We start from the raw sequence: 15143 nt of genomic DNA on the forward strand, positions 1-15143 counted from the left end.
TTTTAAAATAACAAAGTTTGACTGACTAAGTATCTGATTTGCAATATTGTGTATTGTAGGACAGGTCCTTTTTGTATAAATTACTTAGGTTAGGTAGGTAGTGTAAATGTGGCTATGTATTTTTCATGTCACTGCAATTAATGTTGTATTGACTTGTCCCTTGAGGCCTACTTGCAGAATATATTTTAAAATATTGAATTTATAAGGGTTATCATAACCTATGATAGTTCAAGTAAGTTATTACGACGTAACGTTTTTAACTGCCATTTTTAAATTCACAACTTGTTAAGCGCCAATATACGAGTAATACATAGTACCTCAAATTCTTCGTCTTCGTTTTCCCCGACGGGCAGCATCAGGAACACGAGCATCGCGACGAGTAAGAGCAACACAACTGTCCAGATGTATTTGTAGCTCCCTCGCTCGCGAGGCAACCACAGCGATTTGTCGGTTTTTCGGGGGTGCATGAGCGAGGCAGCTAGCTGTTATCCTGTAAATCATCACTATCATCAGAGTGGGTGTAGAATAGGAACGCAATATATTCATCAACTGCACGTCGAGTGGTTGTACGCGTGTCTGAACCGTAGACGAAGCTCTATGCTTCTGTAAGATTAAAGAAAGTGATACCCTCACCATTCTCCGCTAAGGCTCTGTTCGACGACCGGTCAGAAGTAGCGCATAAACCAATTTCCTTGACACGGATCCATTCAGGAAATGAATTAGAGATTAACTAAATACGATATAGTAAAGATATGTGACGTTCCACGGCAAAAAGTACCTTATGGTGGCTGGCGCCGCGATTCGGGAAATGAATTAGAGATTCACTAGATATGGAATAGTAAAGATATTATATTTACTATATCGTATCTAGTTAATGTATAATTCATTTACCGAATCGCGCCGACAGTCTCGTTCTTGAACAGATCGGTGTGCCTCGTTAGAGATATTGGTCTGTGCCGACTCGGTTCTACTAGCACTGACACTTAAGTCACAACTTTGATTTTATATTTTGTTAAAACGCTATTTTATTTAAAAAAAAATGAGTGAACACGCCCAACGTCTTTGTAAAATATAATACACTTTCGGAAAACGTTAACGTGTCTATAATGCAGTATCACAAATAACGTACTTGTAAGTATTAATTATTGTATAAAACTAGGTCGAGCCTTACCTACATTCAAGCCATCATTTCGACAAGCTTCATTAAGATGTAAAGAGGTTATTTTAATGTAGCCTTAACGTGCTTAACCTTTAATTAAGGCTCTTTTAATTCTAAATAACAGCTTCTGCCTGTACATATTTTATTATTCTACAATTAGAAAGTGGTTAACTGAATTTGGTAAGTATTTCCCTTTATACGATAATGAGGGTTAATAACAGTTTTGAATGATTCACGTTTAGTTTTACTAGACTAGACATGTTGGTACATATATCGACCGTGATTATCCCGGTCGACTATTTAAGTCTAATAATGAGGGTTTTCTGAAAAACCGAGTAGCTTTCATATTTTTATTTGTATCGTATGCACAATGCGAGTAACGAGTCGTGCTTGAGATACATTAACACAGGATAAGTACAATCGGCATAGATAGTGGCGGGTGAAACGGTATCTGCCACCGTGGAATACTTTTTTAAATACTTTTTTATCTTATAGTTGGCATTCAGAACTATTTGCCATAATGTAATCGTTCTTCGTATAGCGACATAAGTATCTGTTTATGTTTAGTTATTCAACTTTGTTAGATATTTTTGACGCGTAGTCTGATCTGCTACTTTTGTTGGTGACTGTAAGATTATAGTATCAATAACGTATAAGTACTGCTGGAGCCTTGTATTTTGTGTTTCATACAGCCTATTTACTCTACTTAATTTGTTTATTCATAATTTATCTTTTCAATTTGTTCATTTTCACTAACTAATAGGTAGGTAGGTACCTACATAATATTACCACCTTATCAATAGTTGATTTTTACATTCTAGGTAGGTACAACATAAAATAATGTTCATTACAGCTTGTTAATTATTATTATTTTTTGTAAATAGGAGATATTATTTAAATAAGGGAAATAGTACACTACAGGCCTAAGACTAAACATAAGTAACTAATATACATAAATCTATTCATTGAGTTAAAACAAATTATGCCTACCATCATTAACACGAATTCTTGGTATTGGATAGCCGAATGGATCCCGGACTCCTTTTAAGCGACCACACCGCTATAACGACTAAGAAGTAGTAACATCAGTAACTATTAACTTAGTTATACATATAAGTAACTATTGTCAACTGCAACACTGGCGCGTGAAGGAGCACAGAAGCATATAATATTAGATATTATTATGGTCATTCATAATTTAAAGTAATCGCAACTAATGACCGACACTAATGGTACTTACTTAATGTTTATTGTATTTTAAAATAATAGCATATTTTATAACAAGATAAGAGGAAAAGGTTATTGGACAATAGGTATTACACAAAGCGACCCAATAAGCGCATTGCTGTTACGTTTATACCTTTATAAATACAAATAGGTACATGATATATCTTTACTGAAAATAATTATCCATACTCTAAATTTTGTATTACGAAATGGTGATTATGAGTATTATGACTATTGGTGTAAAACTAACAAGCTTGACGTATCTGGTGACCGAAGAGCTGGCGGCTTCCTCGCACAACGTACCTATCAGCATTGCGATACGAGTACCATGAGGAAATGCCGCCAGCATCCTTGGTACAATGCTTAAAGGGCTTATTTTAAATATAAGCTAAGTCAGCGGTTCTCAATCTTTTCGACGGAACCCTTTTGGAAAGCGAAATACTTGATGGAACCCTACAATAAACAATAGTTTTTAGAAGTGTGTTTTTTTATCGCTCACAAGTAAGTATCGGCGGTGGCAGCACAGTAAAATTTTTCGAGGCGACTAAAGCATAGTGTTCTTAATTCTTGCGGAACCCCTGCAGGGGTGTCGCGGAACCCTAGGGTTTCGCGGAACACACTTAGAGTATGGCTGAGCTAAGTAGTTATTAATTTCGTTTAGTAGTAGTAGTACCACTGTATACATATTGTAAATATCGAAATAGATTATTAATTCACAATAACTTAAATCTTTATTTCCGATTAAAAACTAATACTTAACAATATCATTAAAACTAACTATAAATTAAAGATTTAAAAACTAAACTAAAACTAAACTAAACTAAATTAATAAATTAAACTAAATTAAAAAATAACTAAATTAATAAATTAAATTAAATTCACAATTGAAATACTCTTATTAGGTATGTGAATCTATCTATATGGAACCAAAGCAGTTAATATATTAACCCGGCGACTTGAGGTCCGTCCGGCTTGTGCGGAGCTGAGAGCTCTTGAAGGCTAACCCGTTAAGTCAAGCTTGGGTTTGGTCGCCCGACACTTAGCGACTAAATGCACTAGTCATGTTACCGTGCTGCAGTCAAAACGGAACAGTAAGACAGGTCTAATTCCCTGCTCTGCTTCCCTTGAGTCTCAACACTCTCAACGCGGCATACCTACCAACTAGCGCGCGTTTCATGTTACCTACTACAGTAACACTGTATGAAACGCCCATCGCTATTGCTCAAGAGCGTGTCAAACGTGGTATAGCTGTAGGACCAGAGCCTAGCCAAGATGACAATCATTTGTGAACGAAACGCCTCTATCGCACTAATATGGAGATACAGTAGCGTTTCGTTTCGTGTTCTGCAAATGATTGTCATCATGGCTAAACTGTCTGGGCCATAATCGAAAGTTTTGGTGACCTTATTTCGCCACAAGGACATCACCCACACAAACAACATAAAATAAGTGATTGGATTTTCTTCACTTTACTCCCTATTATATAGGTACTATACTCAAGACTACTTAAATAAAAGTGGTCACTTTTGAAGGAAATTCCTAATCATAGTAAGCTTTTTTTTTAATAAAGATTATATTGTGACGTTATCTATGAAAACGGACCTGCTGTCGATGGCGCTTATCCCATTATTAACGATGCTCTGATATAAATACAATGCCGCGCGACGCTGTACGGTGTAAGCACCATCGACAATAAGATCCCTTTTCATAGATAATGCGCTATATTGTATGAGAAAACACGCGGTCATAAGTACAACTTTGATTTTATTAGCAAATGCTCGTATTAGTGTGTGTAAATTCCTAAAATCTCTGATCCTACTGAAATCAAAGACCTCAGACCCATAAGTAGTTATATTACCTTGTCTCTCTAAAGTTCTAGAAAAACTTGTATGTCAACAATTAACTGATTATTTAGAGAAAAATAATATCTTACCAGAGTATCAGTCGGGCTTTCATAAGAACAGAGGGACGGCAACAGCTCTGCTCGACGTTACTGTTAGTATTTTGGCAGCTCAGGACCGGGGACAAGGTACCATACTTACATTATTAGACTTCTCCAGAGCTTTTGATACCATCGACATTTCACTCTCGTTGTCAAAGCTGTCATACTACGGTTTCGAATCGGACACCTTGAAATGGTTTGTAAGTTACCTAAGCAACCGGAGCCAGCTAGTTGAACTTCAAGCGTCTAATGGTAAGGCAGTCGTGTCTGAAGTACTCCCGGTATCTAGAGGTGTGCCGCAAGGCTCTATTTTAGGCCCAATATTATTTATATTATACAGCCGTGACATAATAGATGCAATCAACCCGGCAACCTTCAAATCAAGAGTGAACAGGCACCTTCTGGGCGAGCTCGCTCCATCGTAGGCCACGTCTACGCCTCGGCTAGTCTGTGGCCATGAGTAAGCCCATTCATAATAAAAAAAAAAAAAATCAAAGACTGTAACTACCATATTTATGCTGACGACTTACAGCTGTACGTTCCGTGTAGTTTGAGTAATATAGACTCAGGTATTAGCAAGTTAAACGGTGATCTCGAGCACATTGCTGGATGGTCACAAGCAAACGCACTTGCACTAAATCCTACAAAGTCTAAAGTCATGTTATTGGGTACAAAAAAACAAATAACAAAGCTTTCTAAAAGTAGTTTCGAAGTGCACAGAAGCGGTAATGCTCTTGAACGTGTCGAAGAGACCAGAAACCTGGGGCTTCTTATGGACGGAGAATTAAGGTTTGAAAATCATGTGCTTAATGTGGTTCGAAATTGCTTTTACAGACTAAAATTACTATATAAAATAAGATCTTGTTCTCTCACGGTTTGATTATTGTGATACAGTGTACGGGCCGCGCCTCCTGTCGCGTACTCAGAGATTGATACAAAGAGTGCAAAATGCCTGTGCACGGTATTGTTTTGATATCCCTCCACGCTCGCACGTAACGCCATATTTAAATAAGAACTGCATTCTGAAGATGTCCACGCGTCAAAAGGTCCATTTAGCTTCGCTCATGTTTGGCATTGTGTACCACCAGATACCTTCGTACCTTTATAATAAGCTAACCTGGGCTCATAACTCCAAATCCTCGGAGGTTAGGTCATCTAGGTACCTGCAACTTGTCTGCCCTCGTCACCACTCGGCGGCCTTTCGTGGTTGTTTCCGATACGCCGCTATGAAGATTTGGAATGACCTGGCTCCACCAATCCGTTCGCTGAAGTCGTTAAGTGGCTTCAAAACAAAAAGTCGTGCACACTTTTTACAAATTCAACTACAAACATTCCAGTAACATACTTACAAATATCACTTTTATTCACTCACACGCTTTTATTCACTCACACACATTTCTGTTTATAGAAAAACTATGATTAGTCTTAGTTTTGGTTTAGTTTTAGTTGCTTTAGTTTAAGTTATTGGCTTCTTTTTTTCTGTGACTTTGTGCAACTGTTCTATATTCAAATATAAATACTTTGGTTTGGTGTGGCCACACCATACACCAATAATTATTGCCCACGCAAAATTTTATTATTTTTAAAAAAAGACGGTAGTCTATTTCATGTGATTGTTCTTTCCTATCTTTTCTGTTTTTACTTGTATATTAATTTTCTATCTTTTCCTTGCTATATGAATAATAATGTTTATGTTTCTTTTAAATCAATGTAAATAATTTAATTTATTTGTGTGTCGTTGGCGTACGTGTCGCCATCAATTTTAGATTAAGTCAGGTCCCCACAGAAAACCAGCGCCACGGTCTGCCGCGGCATCATGCTGAGTGGGGATCCTATTTTAGCGTCCTAATCTCTTTTATGTCTGCATACTTTTCTTTTATTTATTTTTTCCATGTACTATGTTGTGACGTTAAAATAAATGTATTTCTTCTTCTTCTTGTTTATGTATGTTTTATCTTTCTACATAATTAAATTGAATTTAATTATCACAGAGAACGTATGTTTTGACTGTGATCGGCTAAAATATACAAATTGGAGTCCGCCAGTCGGCGTGTAGTGTCTTAAAGTGCATCCTCCCGAACCATTAGCCGCTGGGGAACGACGAGCGCCGGCGCCGGTCGCCGCACAATATAACGAGAACTGCGAGCTGAAGGTGATATGAAGCGGCGAGTAAGCGAGCCCGTTGCCGGTACCTACCTACCTAACACGACGCTCACAATAACACGTCAAAACTGCGAGCCTCGTTGCCGAAAGTGTTGCAGCGATAAAATAAAGAAATTGAAAATGATTCGCATAATGTGAAATGTTATTGAGAATATACCAGTGTGCATAGCCAAGAAGACAATCGTTTGCGCTACGACAAGGAAACGCTTTGTCTCTCTATCACTCTTCCATATTAGTGCTCAGTGACAATTGCGTTTCGTTCGCTACGGACCTTAAACGATTGTCATGATGGCTACGCATCCTGTTGTATTAGTTATGCTCTCTTGGTCAATGAATATTCAAGCTTATCCTTATCCTAGCTTTACCCACAACTAGCGACCGGCCCCGGCTTCGCACGGATTAACAAATTATACACCTAAATCTTCCTCAAGAATCACTCTATCGATAGGTGAAAACCGCAAATCCGTTCAGTAGTTTTTGCGTTTCTCGCGAACTAACATACAAACAAACAGACGCAGCGGGGGACTTTGTTTTATAAGTGTGTGTGAGTTTTCTAAGTGATGAAGTATCATTTTTAAGTTGTCGAGTCATGGGTTAAGCATGAATTATAAATTTTATTTTTGATTCCAGGTAGGTGTGAGTGGTTAAAATCTTTCGGGTTCCCAGTAGGACAATGGTAGGGACCATTGTGTGACAGCCTACGCCGCAGATTTCTATTAGGTCCGTTCGCCGCTGCACGCCGCTAACTCCAAGCCGGACAGCGATTGTCACGAATTCTTTGTAGGTCAAATGCTGCCTTTAAGTGGAACGACCAATGTAGCTTGACTAACTATTTTATAGTAATTCACTACATTTAAGCAAACTGTCAGTCTAACATATACGGTTAAGGAATTTGATTTCTGCACTTCATACGTTTTCACAGTGACGTAACACAGCGGGCAGAGCCTGCGACACCGGGGGACGAGACAAGCGACAATCGTTTTCGTTTAATAGAAGGCGCCCATCGAAAATGAACTAATGTATGGAAATGTTCATATCACTTTTCGTTGTATCTACTGTACAAGGTAGGTAGTATAATGAAAGAATAATTATAATTTGCGCTATAAAGCTATCTAAAACGCTGTAATTACTACATTTGTCGTGTCATGCAGCATCTGTCTGCTGCAGAATACAATTTGGGCGCCAATCACGTATGTCCCCAACTCCCCATGCACTCGACATGCATTTGCCTAAGTTAGTTGAGCTTAAGGGCGAACCAATGTAACTTAATAGTCAACATTTTGTTCTAAATAACATGCCGATACCGTCCGGCCGACTGTTAATTAGTGGGCCCCTTAAGTATTTTGTATGTCTTATACACGCTGCCTAAAAAATTACTGCATTCCCATTGCCAGGGAGGTTCTCGGATAATACTAAGCAACTTTTACATTGGGACCAAGCCCGAAATAGCGAAAAAAAATTATCCTTTCACGGAACATGGGCCAAGACTTGGACTAGCCAAAATGTATGAAAACAGCCAAACTCTTTTTTTTGAGATTTCGTGCTAGTTCACATAGTAAAAGTTGCTCAGTATAATCCCGAAACCTCCCACCTCCCTGGCAACGGGAACGCAGTTATTTCTTAGCCACCCCATATTGTGCCAAATTAGAAAGATGATTTCGAACTGATGTCAGTATTCTATGAATTGCATAAACTAGGTAGATCATCATCATCATCCTGCTCTATTCCCAACTTCATTTGGGGTCAGGCCTTCTTGTGCGTCTGCGTCAGGACAATCTATCCCGTGTTGTCGGTGTATTTAGTTGCATAAACTAGGCAGATATCCCGGATTTATTTGCTCTTGCTGCGGAGACAAATGAAGTGTACCTAAGCTCAACAAATCTGCACATTCCAGATTTAGGTTTAGGCGAGCGTCAGGCACCGCCACCCCCACAGGCAGCGGCCGACCTCCTCTCCCTTCAATGTCCCGAGCCTCGTTCCCGCACGTCCACGTGACGAAGCCGACTAGTCGGTCTCTGCTGTCGAGCACCACGTGCCCCAGCCCGAACAAGTATCGGCGGCATGCCGGGTCGCTACGGGAGTGTTGTTCTGCGTCGCAGGAGTGGACGCACGCGGCCCAGTAATCCTTCGAGTTGTTCACCATCGGGAGTATTTGGTTACAGAGAGAGTTGCTCCCATACATTTTGCGAAGCTCGTACAGGTTATGGGTCGACGGTGAGTCTTCCTGCAACAAAAAAATGTTTGACCGAAGCATAGCGAAGATCTACGTTGTCCGAAGCGTAGCGAAGGTCTACGTTTTGACTCGGGCATTTTACTTTTGTATGTTCCAGATGTTCTCCTCTATACATAGAGCACGATTCGCAACTGATTTTCGAGAAATTCTGTAACCAGATTCTATAATTAGGTAAATAGTTTCTTGACGATCCGGTTTTGTAAAAAAGCGGCCAAGTGCGAGTCGGACTCGCCACTCGCCCATGAAGGGTGAGTGGAATTGTAGAATTTTGTAACGTGGCTCTTCTGCGTCAAATCCGGTAGTTTTGATTTTTTGACTTATAATTATGATATTGGCCCAATTTATAATTCAAGTTTGTGACATTAAGCGCCAAACGAATTTTGTCAAAAATCGAAAAACCTGCGAATGTTTCGGTTTTTTTTTAGTTTTGGGCGATTCTAACCCTAGAGGACTAGTTTTTGATAGTATACTTACGGGGTGGAAAGATAAGTCGGGCCCTGGAGGGAAACTACCTTAAATCCTTAAGCTGGCTCATTTTACTTAAAGGAGACATTCCTTTATTTTTAAAAAGAAACAAAACTGAATTCAAAGTATTTTTCTTTTTTTCTTCAATTTGGCTTGTCTAAAAAAAATTTAAGTACTAATATTAGATTTTATGGATATTTTGTACGACAGACGAGTGTAAGACCTAATGTTTGTTGGAGAAATGTTATCATTAACATTAACTGTATCGACTAGTAGAATAAAATTGCATGTTTTTATTTTTTGGAATTTTTAGTCGGTTCGAGTCCCGGGCGAGGCAAGCGAGTTTTAGAAAATCTTTGAATGCAGTTTTGTTTCTTTTTAAAAATAAATGAATGTCCCCTTTAAGTAAAATGTGCCAACTTAAGGATTTAAGGTAGTTTCCCTCCAGGGCCCGACTTATCTTTCAACCCTGTATAGTTTGGCTTTTAATCAAGTATTAAAGTACCCATATGGTTTACAAAGTCTTAATTCAACCATTAAAGTCGACGAGTACAAAAAACTTTAAGCTAGCTCTCAATTTGACATTTTTTTTAAATATTATTTTTAATTTGACCTTACAATTATACGTAAGTAGGTAAGACCGTTAAATATTTAAAATAATTATTAGCAAATTATCACCAATTACTCTAAGAATACTTTATTCCGAAACAGGGGACATGAATTCACGAACTTAGGAGCTGACCTAAATTTGTATTACGAAATGGGAGCCAAATAAGAGGTACACGAAAAAAAGCCTTAACCTGCCGAAACAGGGGCCCTTTACCTTAACGTATAAAAAATTAAAAGTACTAGTTTTTGATAGTACTAGTAGTAGTAGTAGTGCATGTCATTTCATGTATCTGCCAGCATCCTTGGTACTATGCCACAAGGGCCTATTTTAGGTCTAAGCTAGTTTTTAATTTCGTTTAGTAATACTAATACCATTCTACATATAATATAATTATATTGTTTGTAAATAAATGATCACAATACGTTCCAAAAATACCAAGTAATACTGACACTTCAAACTTCAAAACTTGCCATAAAAATTATTACTAAAATTTCTTGAACACATTGTCACAAGAAATACTAATTTAAGAATTTCTGTAAACTAAGCAGTTAAGATAATCGATTGAGATCAAAGGCTTTCGCATTAACTAGACGTAAATAAAAAAGATAAGTCTGCAACGATCTTGATAGCAACAGTGCAAGTGTTATTTATACGTCATCATTTCATAGTAGTTTGAAGTTTGAAATAACACTTGCACTGCGTGTGCTATCAAAATCGTTGCAGACTTTTCTTGGTCTAACTCTATTTAACTTCAATTCTGTAGGTTACATAAGTAATCGATTTTAAATCTCCACCATAATTTTAATGTGTGGTAGTGGACCGCACGCACGTGAGGCAAAAGCTTACCTGCGCAATGAATCCTACCACCTTGTAGGTGGCGCCCGCGACCCAGTCCTGGAACCAGTAGCCCTCGGCGGTGCGCGGGCTCTGCGGTATCACCAGGTAGCTGGCATTCGGCGCCTGTTGCAGGACGCCAGTGACGTCCCTAGTTGTGTTAAAAGTTACGATGATGCCAATGTCGTCGAACAATTGTTTCGTCGGTGCAGATGGCGTCACAAACGTTAATGCTTGTAGTTGCACAATAGACCTCATGAGTAGTTTCGTGTAATAAGGTTTGGCTCTAGAAAGAAATAATGATTTGTGAAATAAGCGATCTTTGCTAACATTCCAAGTAAGCACAGTGAACAAACGTCAAACATTATTGATGCACCCCAGACCACGTATGGAGAGATACTTCAAATTCCTATTCGAATTTGTATCTATGTCTTTACCATCACCAAAGAGAATTTGGAATAGAGGAATATTGTCAAAGCATTGTCAAAGACACAAATGGTTAAGTATTAGAATAATCATTTGTGTGGAAAAAGGGATGGCTGAGATACGCGTCATACTCGTGAACGGGTGCTGTTTGTGGAGACTGGTCTGTTTAAGCTAACACGAGCTATTATACTTAGTAACTTAATTTTTATTAATTAATTACAGTGAGACGCCTCATTCTGTTCTCGTATGTTTCTTTTCTCTTAATGAATGTATTAATTATACAGGATATTGACTCTTGGAGACCCTATACATCTCTAAGGATAACTTGATAAACTATATAATCTTATAGTTCTGACACCTAGAGACATTTACACCTCTAAATATTATAGATTTTTTTGTGTGTTTTTTATCTGTATTTTGTATGTAATTCGACATTAAGAGACCATATACATCTCTTAGTAATTGTAATACGTTAGATTGAATTGTTAGTTTTATTTTATAAAATTGTTGATGTTATTATTTTTGCTTTTATGTAAATTCAATGTTGACGTGTAAAAGTGCCCTTGTGGCCTATTTGCTGAATAAATGTTGATATTTGATATTTGATATTTGGTAATAAATATACTGACTGCCTTACATAAGTAATTTACTTTAAAATATTCCTCTACTCTAAAGTGTCTTTGCCATCACGGAACATCCGGATCTGGACATTTGGGAGGCATGCGCGGAGCTGAAGCCAACACTTACACGCGTATTCCCGGATAAACGAGATAATCACAAGATCTAGAAACGATATAGAGATCAACTAGATTTACATTAGATATCGACTAGATGTGACTTGGATATCTAAGTCATAACTTGTCGAAATCGTTCAAGAGGGCCTCCAGAATCGCGGAAACGTCAAATTTGACATATCTATCTTACAAATATCTTTAAATTATCCATATCGTAACTTGTTGAGGTCTAGTAGAGATCTAATACATTTTCAGAATCGAGCCGTTAGAGGCCAATTTACACTTTAATAAAATGTAAGGGTTCACCGAGCGAATGCTGCCCTTGTCCGCGCGGATGCGGGTGCCTGCCTGTGGGCCGAAATGGAGTAGATCAGATCCATAACGAATCCATTTATTTTATAAATAACAGCCTTAAGGGTCGATTTTCGCGATGAACACAATGCTATGTCCTTCCCCTGGACTCAAGCTATCTTTTTTATCTAAATCGGTTTAGCGTGAAAAGTTAACAGACAAACAGAATGAGCTACTTTCGCCATTTAATCGGATAATGTTGCCTTCTAATTGAAGGATTAGTTAATAATAGACATTTTATAGGAACGTTACTAGCTTCGTTATTTCTAAGATATTATATGTCGCTGTCGTCGAGCCCGGGCTGACACGTCATTTTTTATGACGGCTGATCGGTGTTCACGTGGTGCTTCCGTAGAAAATGAACTACCGGAAGCTCCAGCCCGGCCTGGCCGATGGCCCAATCTAGCGTGAGTCACCCTTAAGTAAAAAGGGTTACGTTTGTGTTTTGATAATAATATATGACTCACGTGGCAATACATCTTGCAGCAGTTATAAATGTTCTGTATCCAATCATGGCCGCCGTGCAGATCATGGGCTCCCTGCCACCGTCCCAACGCGTGTGTATGACCCGCGCGACCCACGGGTAAGCTGTCCCGTCGTCCGGCACCGGCGTGGCCCCTGTCTGCGCCATCACCGGCATGGGGCAGAAATCTGCAACAGTTGCACCAATTTCCAGAGCACTTGTTCATTCTCAAAGACCGCCATACCTTCACCGATCATTTTTCCTAACGAAGCAGGTATATTGAAAGACAACATTTCAATGAGTACCTACATACAGGGTCACTGGACCGATTTCTTCGCCAGGGTATACTTTATTCTAGTTTGAAGATGGCAATATTGGGAAAACAACTAAAGAAATCGATAGAAAGAAATACATAAATACAAATAACAGAAAACTATATAGTTTACATAGATATAATACAGGGTTATTTCAAATTGTTAATACAAAACACTTGATTGGGACTCAGTTTTTTTTTTTTTTTTTAATACCACATCGGTGGCAAACAAGCATACGGCCTGCCTGATGGTAAGCAGTCACCGTAGCCTATGAACGCCTGCAACTCCAGAGGTGTTACATGCGCGTTGCCGACCTTTTAAAAACCTGTACACTCCTTTTTTGAAGAACCCGATACTGTAGACCCTCGGGAAAACCTCGGGAGGGAGCTCATTCCACAGCCGGAGCGTCCGCGGGAGGAAATTCCTCTTAAATCGCACAGTACGCGACCATTTAGGTTCTAGGGTGTGAGGATGAACACCCTGCCGACGGCGAGCGGTGCGGTGATAGAAAGCGGCCGTTGGCATCATGTCAAATAGTTCCTCAGAGCACAACCCATTGTACAAGCGGTAGAACACACACAAGGAGGCAAAGTCTCTCCTTAGACTTAAAGGTTCAATACCGCTTGTGAGTTTGGGATCATCGACGATTCGCACAGCGCGCCTTTGGACTGAGTCGAAGGGTCCAAGCTGGCATCCAGGTGCTCCTGCCCAAAGGTGACAGCAGTACTCCATATGGGGTCTGACTTGCGATTTATAAAGCAGCAGTCTTTGCCCCGGAGTAAAGTATCGCCTCGCTTTATTGAGCACACCGAGTTTTTTGGATGCCAGCGCAGCCTTACCTTCCAGGTGGCTGCCGAATTGGACGTCACTGGAGATGTCAACACCGAGGATCCCAATACTCCCTGACATGGTAAGGGCTGTGCCTTGGAACTGTGGGACCACAGTGAATGGGGTTTTCTTAGCAGTGAACGCGCAAACTTGTGTCTTGGTGGGGTTGAATCGCACTAAATTGTCCCGGCCCCACACCGAAACTCTGGATAGAGTGCTCTCAATGTCTGACACAAGCTTTTCACGACTCTCCAGCACCACAGAGCGAGGGATATTGGCACGGCCTGTGTAAAAGGCATCCCCAGTACTGTCGTCTGCATAGCAATGAATGTCATCGATAGACAACATGTCATTGATGTGCAGCAAAAACAGCGTAGGGGATAGCACAGAACCTTGCGGAACGCCAGCGTTAATGTCCATGCTATCGGAGCAGCGTGCATGCTATCGCAGCATGCTACCGGAGCGGAGTTAATGCCCAATAGTATACTACAGTAAGTCCGTTGTTAAAATTAGCTGTATTTAATTATCGCTAATTTTCTAATACATTTTCTGACAAGAAAATTTCACCCATGGATCTTTTTTCTGATCGATTACGGGAAAATGAAGGTATTTAATTGCAATTATTGGTGATATATTGAAGGTAGCTAAAAAAAAAATCAAGAACAGCTTAACCGGTTGGATTTTTTGGATCATTATAAATATAATATGAACATAGTAGTATCAATAAATCTCCAACTGCATCCCTTTCTAACATCCAATTTAAAAGAACTTTCTTGTCACTCGCCTTGTATTTGAGTGTGAGTATAATAATTGAATATATCGACGCTTATCATTAACAGTGACACAACTCAAAATTAAATGCTATTGCATTTAATATTCTATCTTTTACTGGTAAGATTTAAAATCGAATGGCATTTCATTTTGTTTTGTGTCACTATTCATGATAAGCAACGATATGATATGAATACTTACAGGTGTTGTTGTAATTGGGATTGATTGGCGGCTGGCCGCCGTCCAGCGCCTGCCGGCGCGGCTGCGAGGCCGGCCGGGGGCCGCCGCGCGGCTGCGAGGCCGCCCGGGGGCCGCCGCGCGGCGCGCCGCTGCCGCTGCCGACACCGGCGCCGGCGACTGCGGCCAGGAACCGACTCTGTCGGCTCTCCTCTAACCAATTCCGTAACCTAGGATTCATGTAGGCCTGACATTGGTATATTAAAGAGAGAAACAATAATCCTTTTAGCATTTTATTTTTGAGATTAATAATACGCGACAATTGAAGAAATATGAATGCTGTTTATGAGAAGAAATTGAAATGTTGAAATTTTGACTATTATTAAAATTAAAATTTCACAATTATTTGATTGTTTATTGTGAAAGTTAAATTAGGAAACGTGATA

The 15143-nt window shown here is 39.5% G+C and overlaps 1 protein-coding gene across 1 annotated transcript; it reads right to left on the reverse strand.

Moving 5' to 3' along the window:
* Positions 1–8289: 8289 nt before the first annotated feature.
* On the reverse strand, positions 8290–14938 carry LOC134678139 (uncharacterized). The gene is made up of 4 exons (XM_063536590.1): positions 14722–14938; positions 12612–12795; positions 10646–10919; positions 8290–8715 (listed from the first exon to the last, which is right to left on the reverse strand). Exons 1-4 carry the CDS (start codon positions 14936–14938, stop codon positions 8290–8292), a joined length of 1101 nt encoding a protein of 366 aa, XP_063392660.1.
* Between the last annotated feature and the right edge of the window lie 205 nt (positions 14939–15143).

The sequence above is a fragment of the Cydia fagiglandana genome, chromosome Z (assembly GCF_963556715.1).
Source record: "Cydia fagiglandana chromosome Z, ilCydFagi1.1, whole genome shotgun sequence".
NCBI lineage: Eukaryota > Metazoa > Arthropoda > Insecta > Lepidoptera > Tortricidae > Cydia > Cydia fagiglandana.

What these genes read in the sequence shown, in the direction of transcription:
- LOC134678139 (XM_063536590.1), bottom strand. Translation starts at nt 14,938, where the DNA reads ATGAATCCTAGGTTACGGAATTGGTTAGAGGAGAGCCGACAGAGTCGG. An exon ending in TCCCAATTACAACAACACCT is followed by an intron (nt 12,796 to 14,721) that starts GTAAGTATTCAT and finishes CAACTGTTGCAG; the next exon opens with ATTTCTGCCCCATGCCGGTG. An exon ending in GCTGCAAGATGTATTGCCAC is followed by an intron (nt 10,920 to 12,611) that starts GTGAGTCATATA and finishes ATTTCTTTCTAG; the next exon opens with AGCCAAACCTTATTACACGA.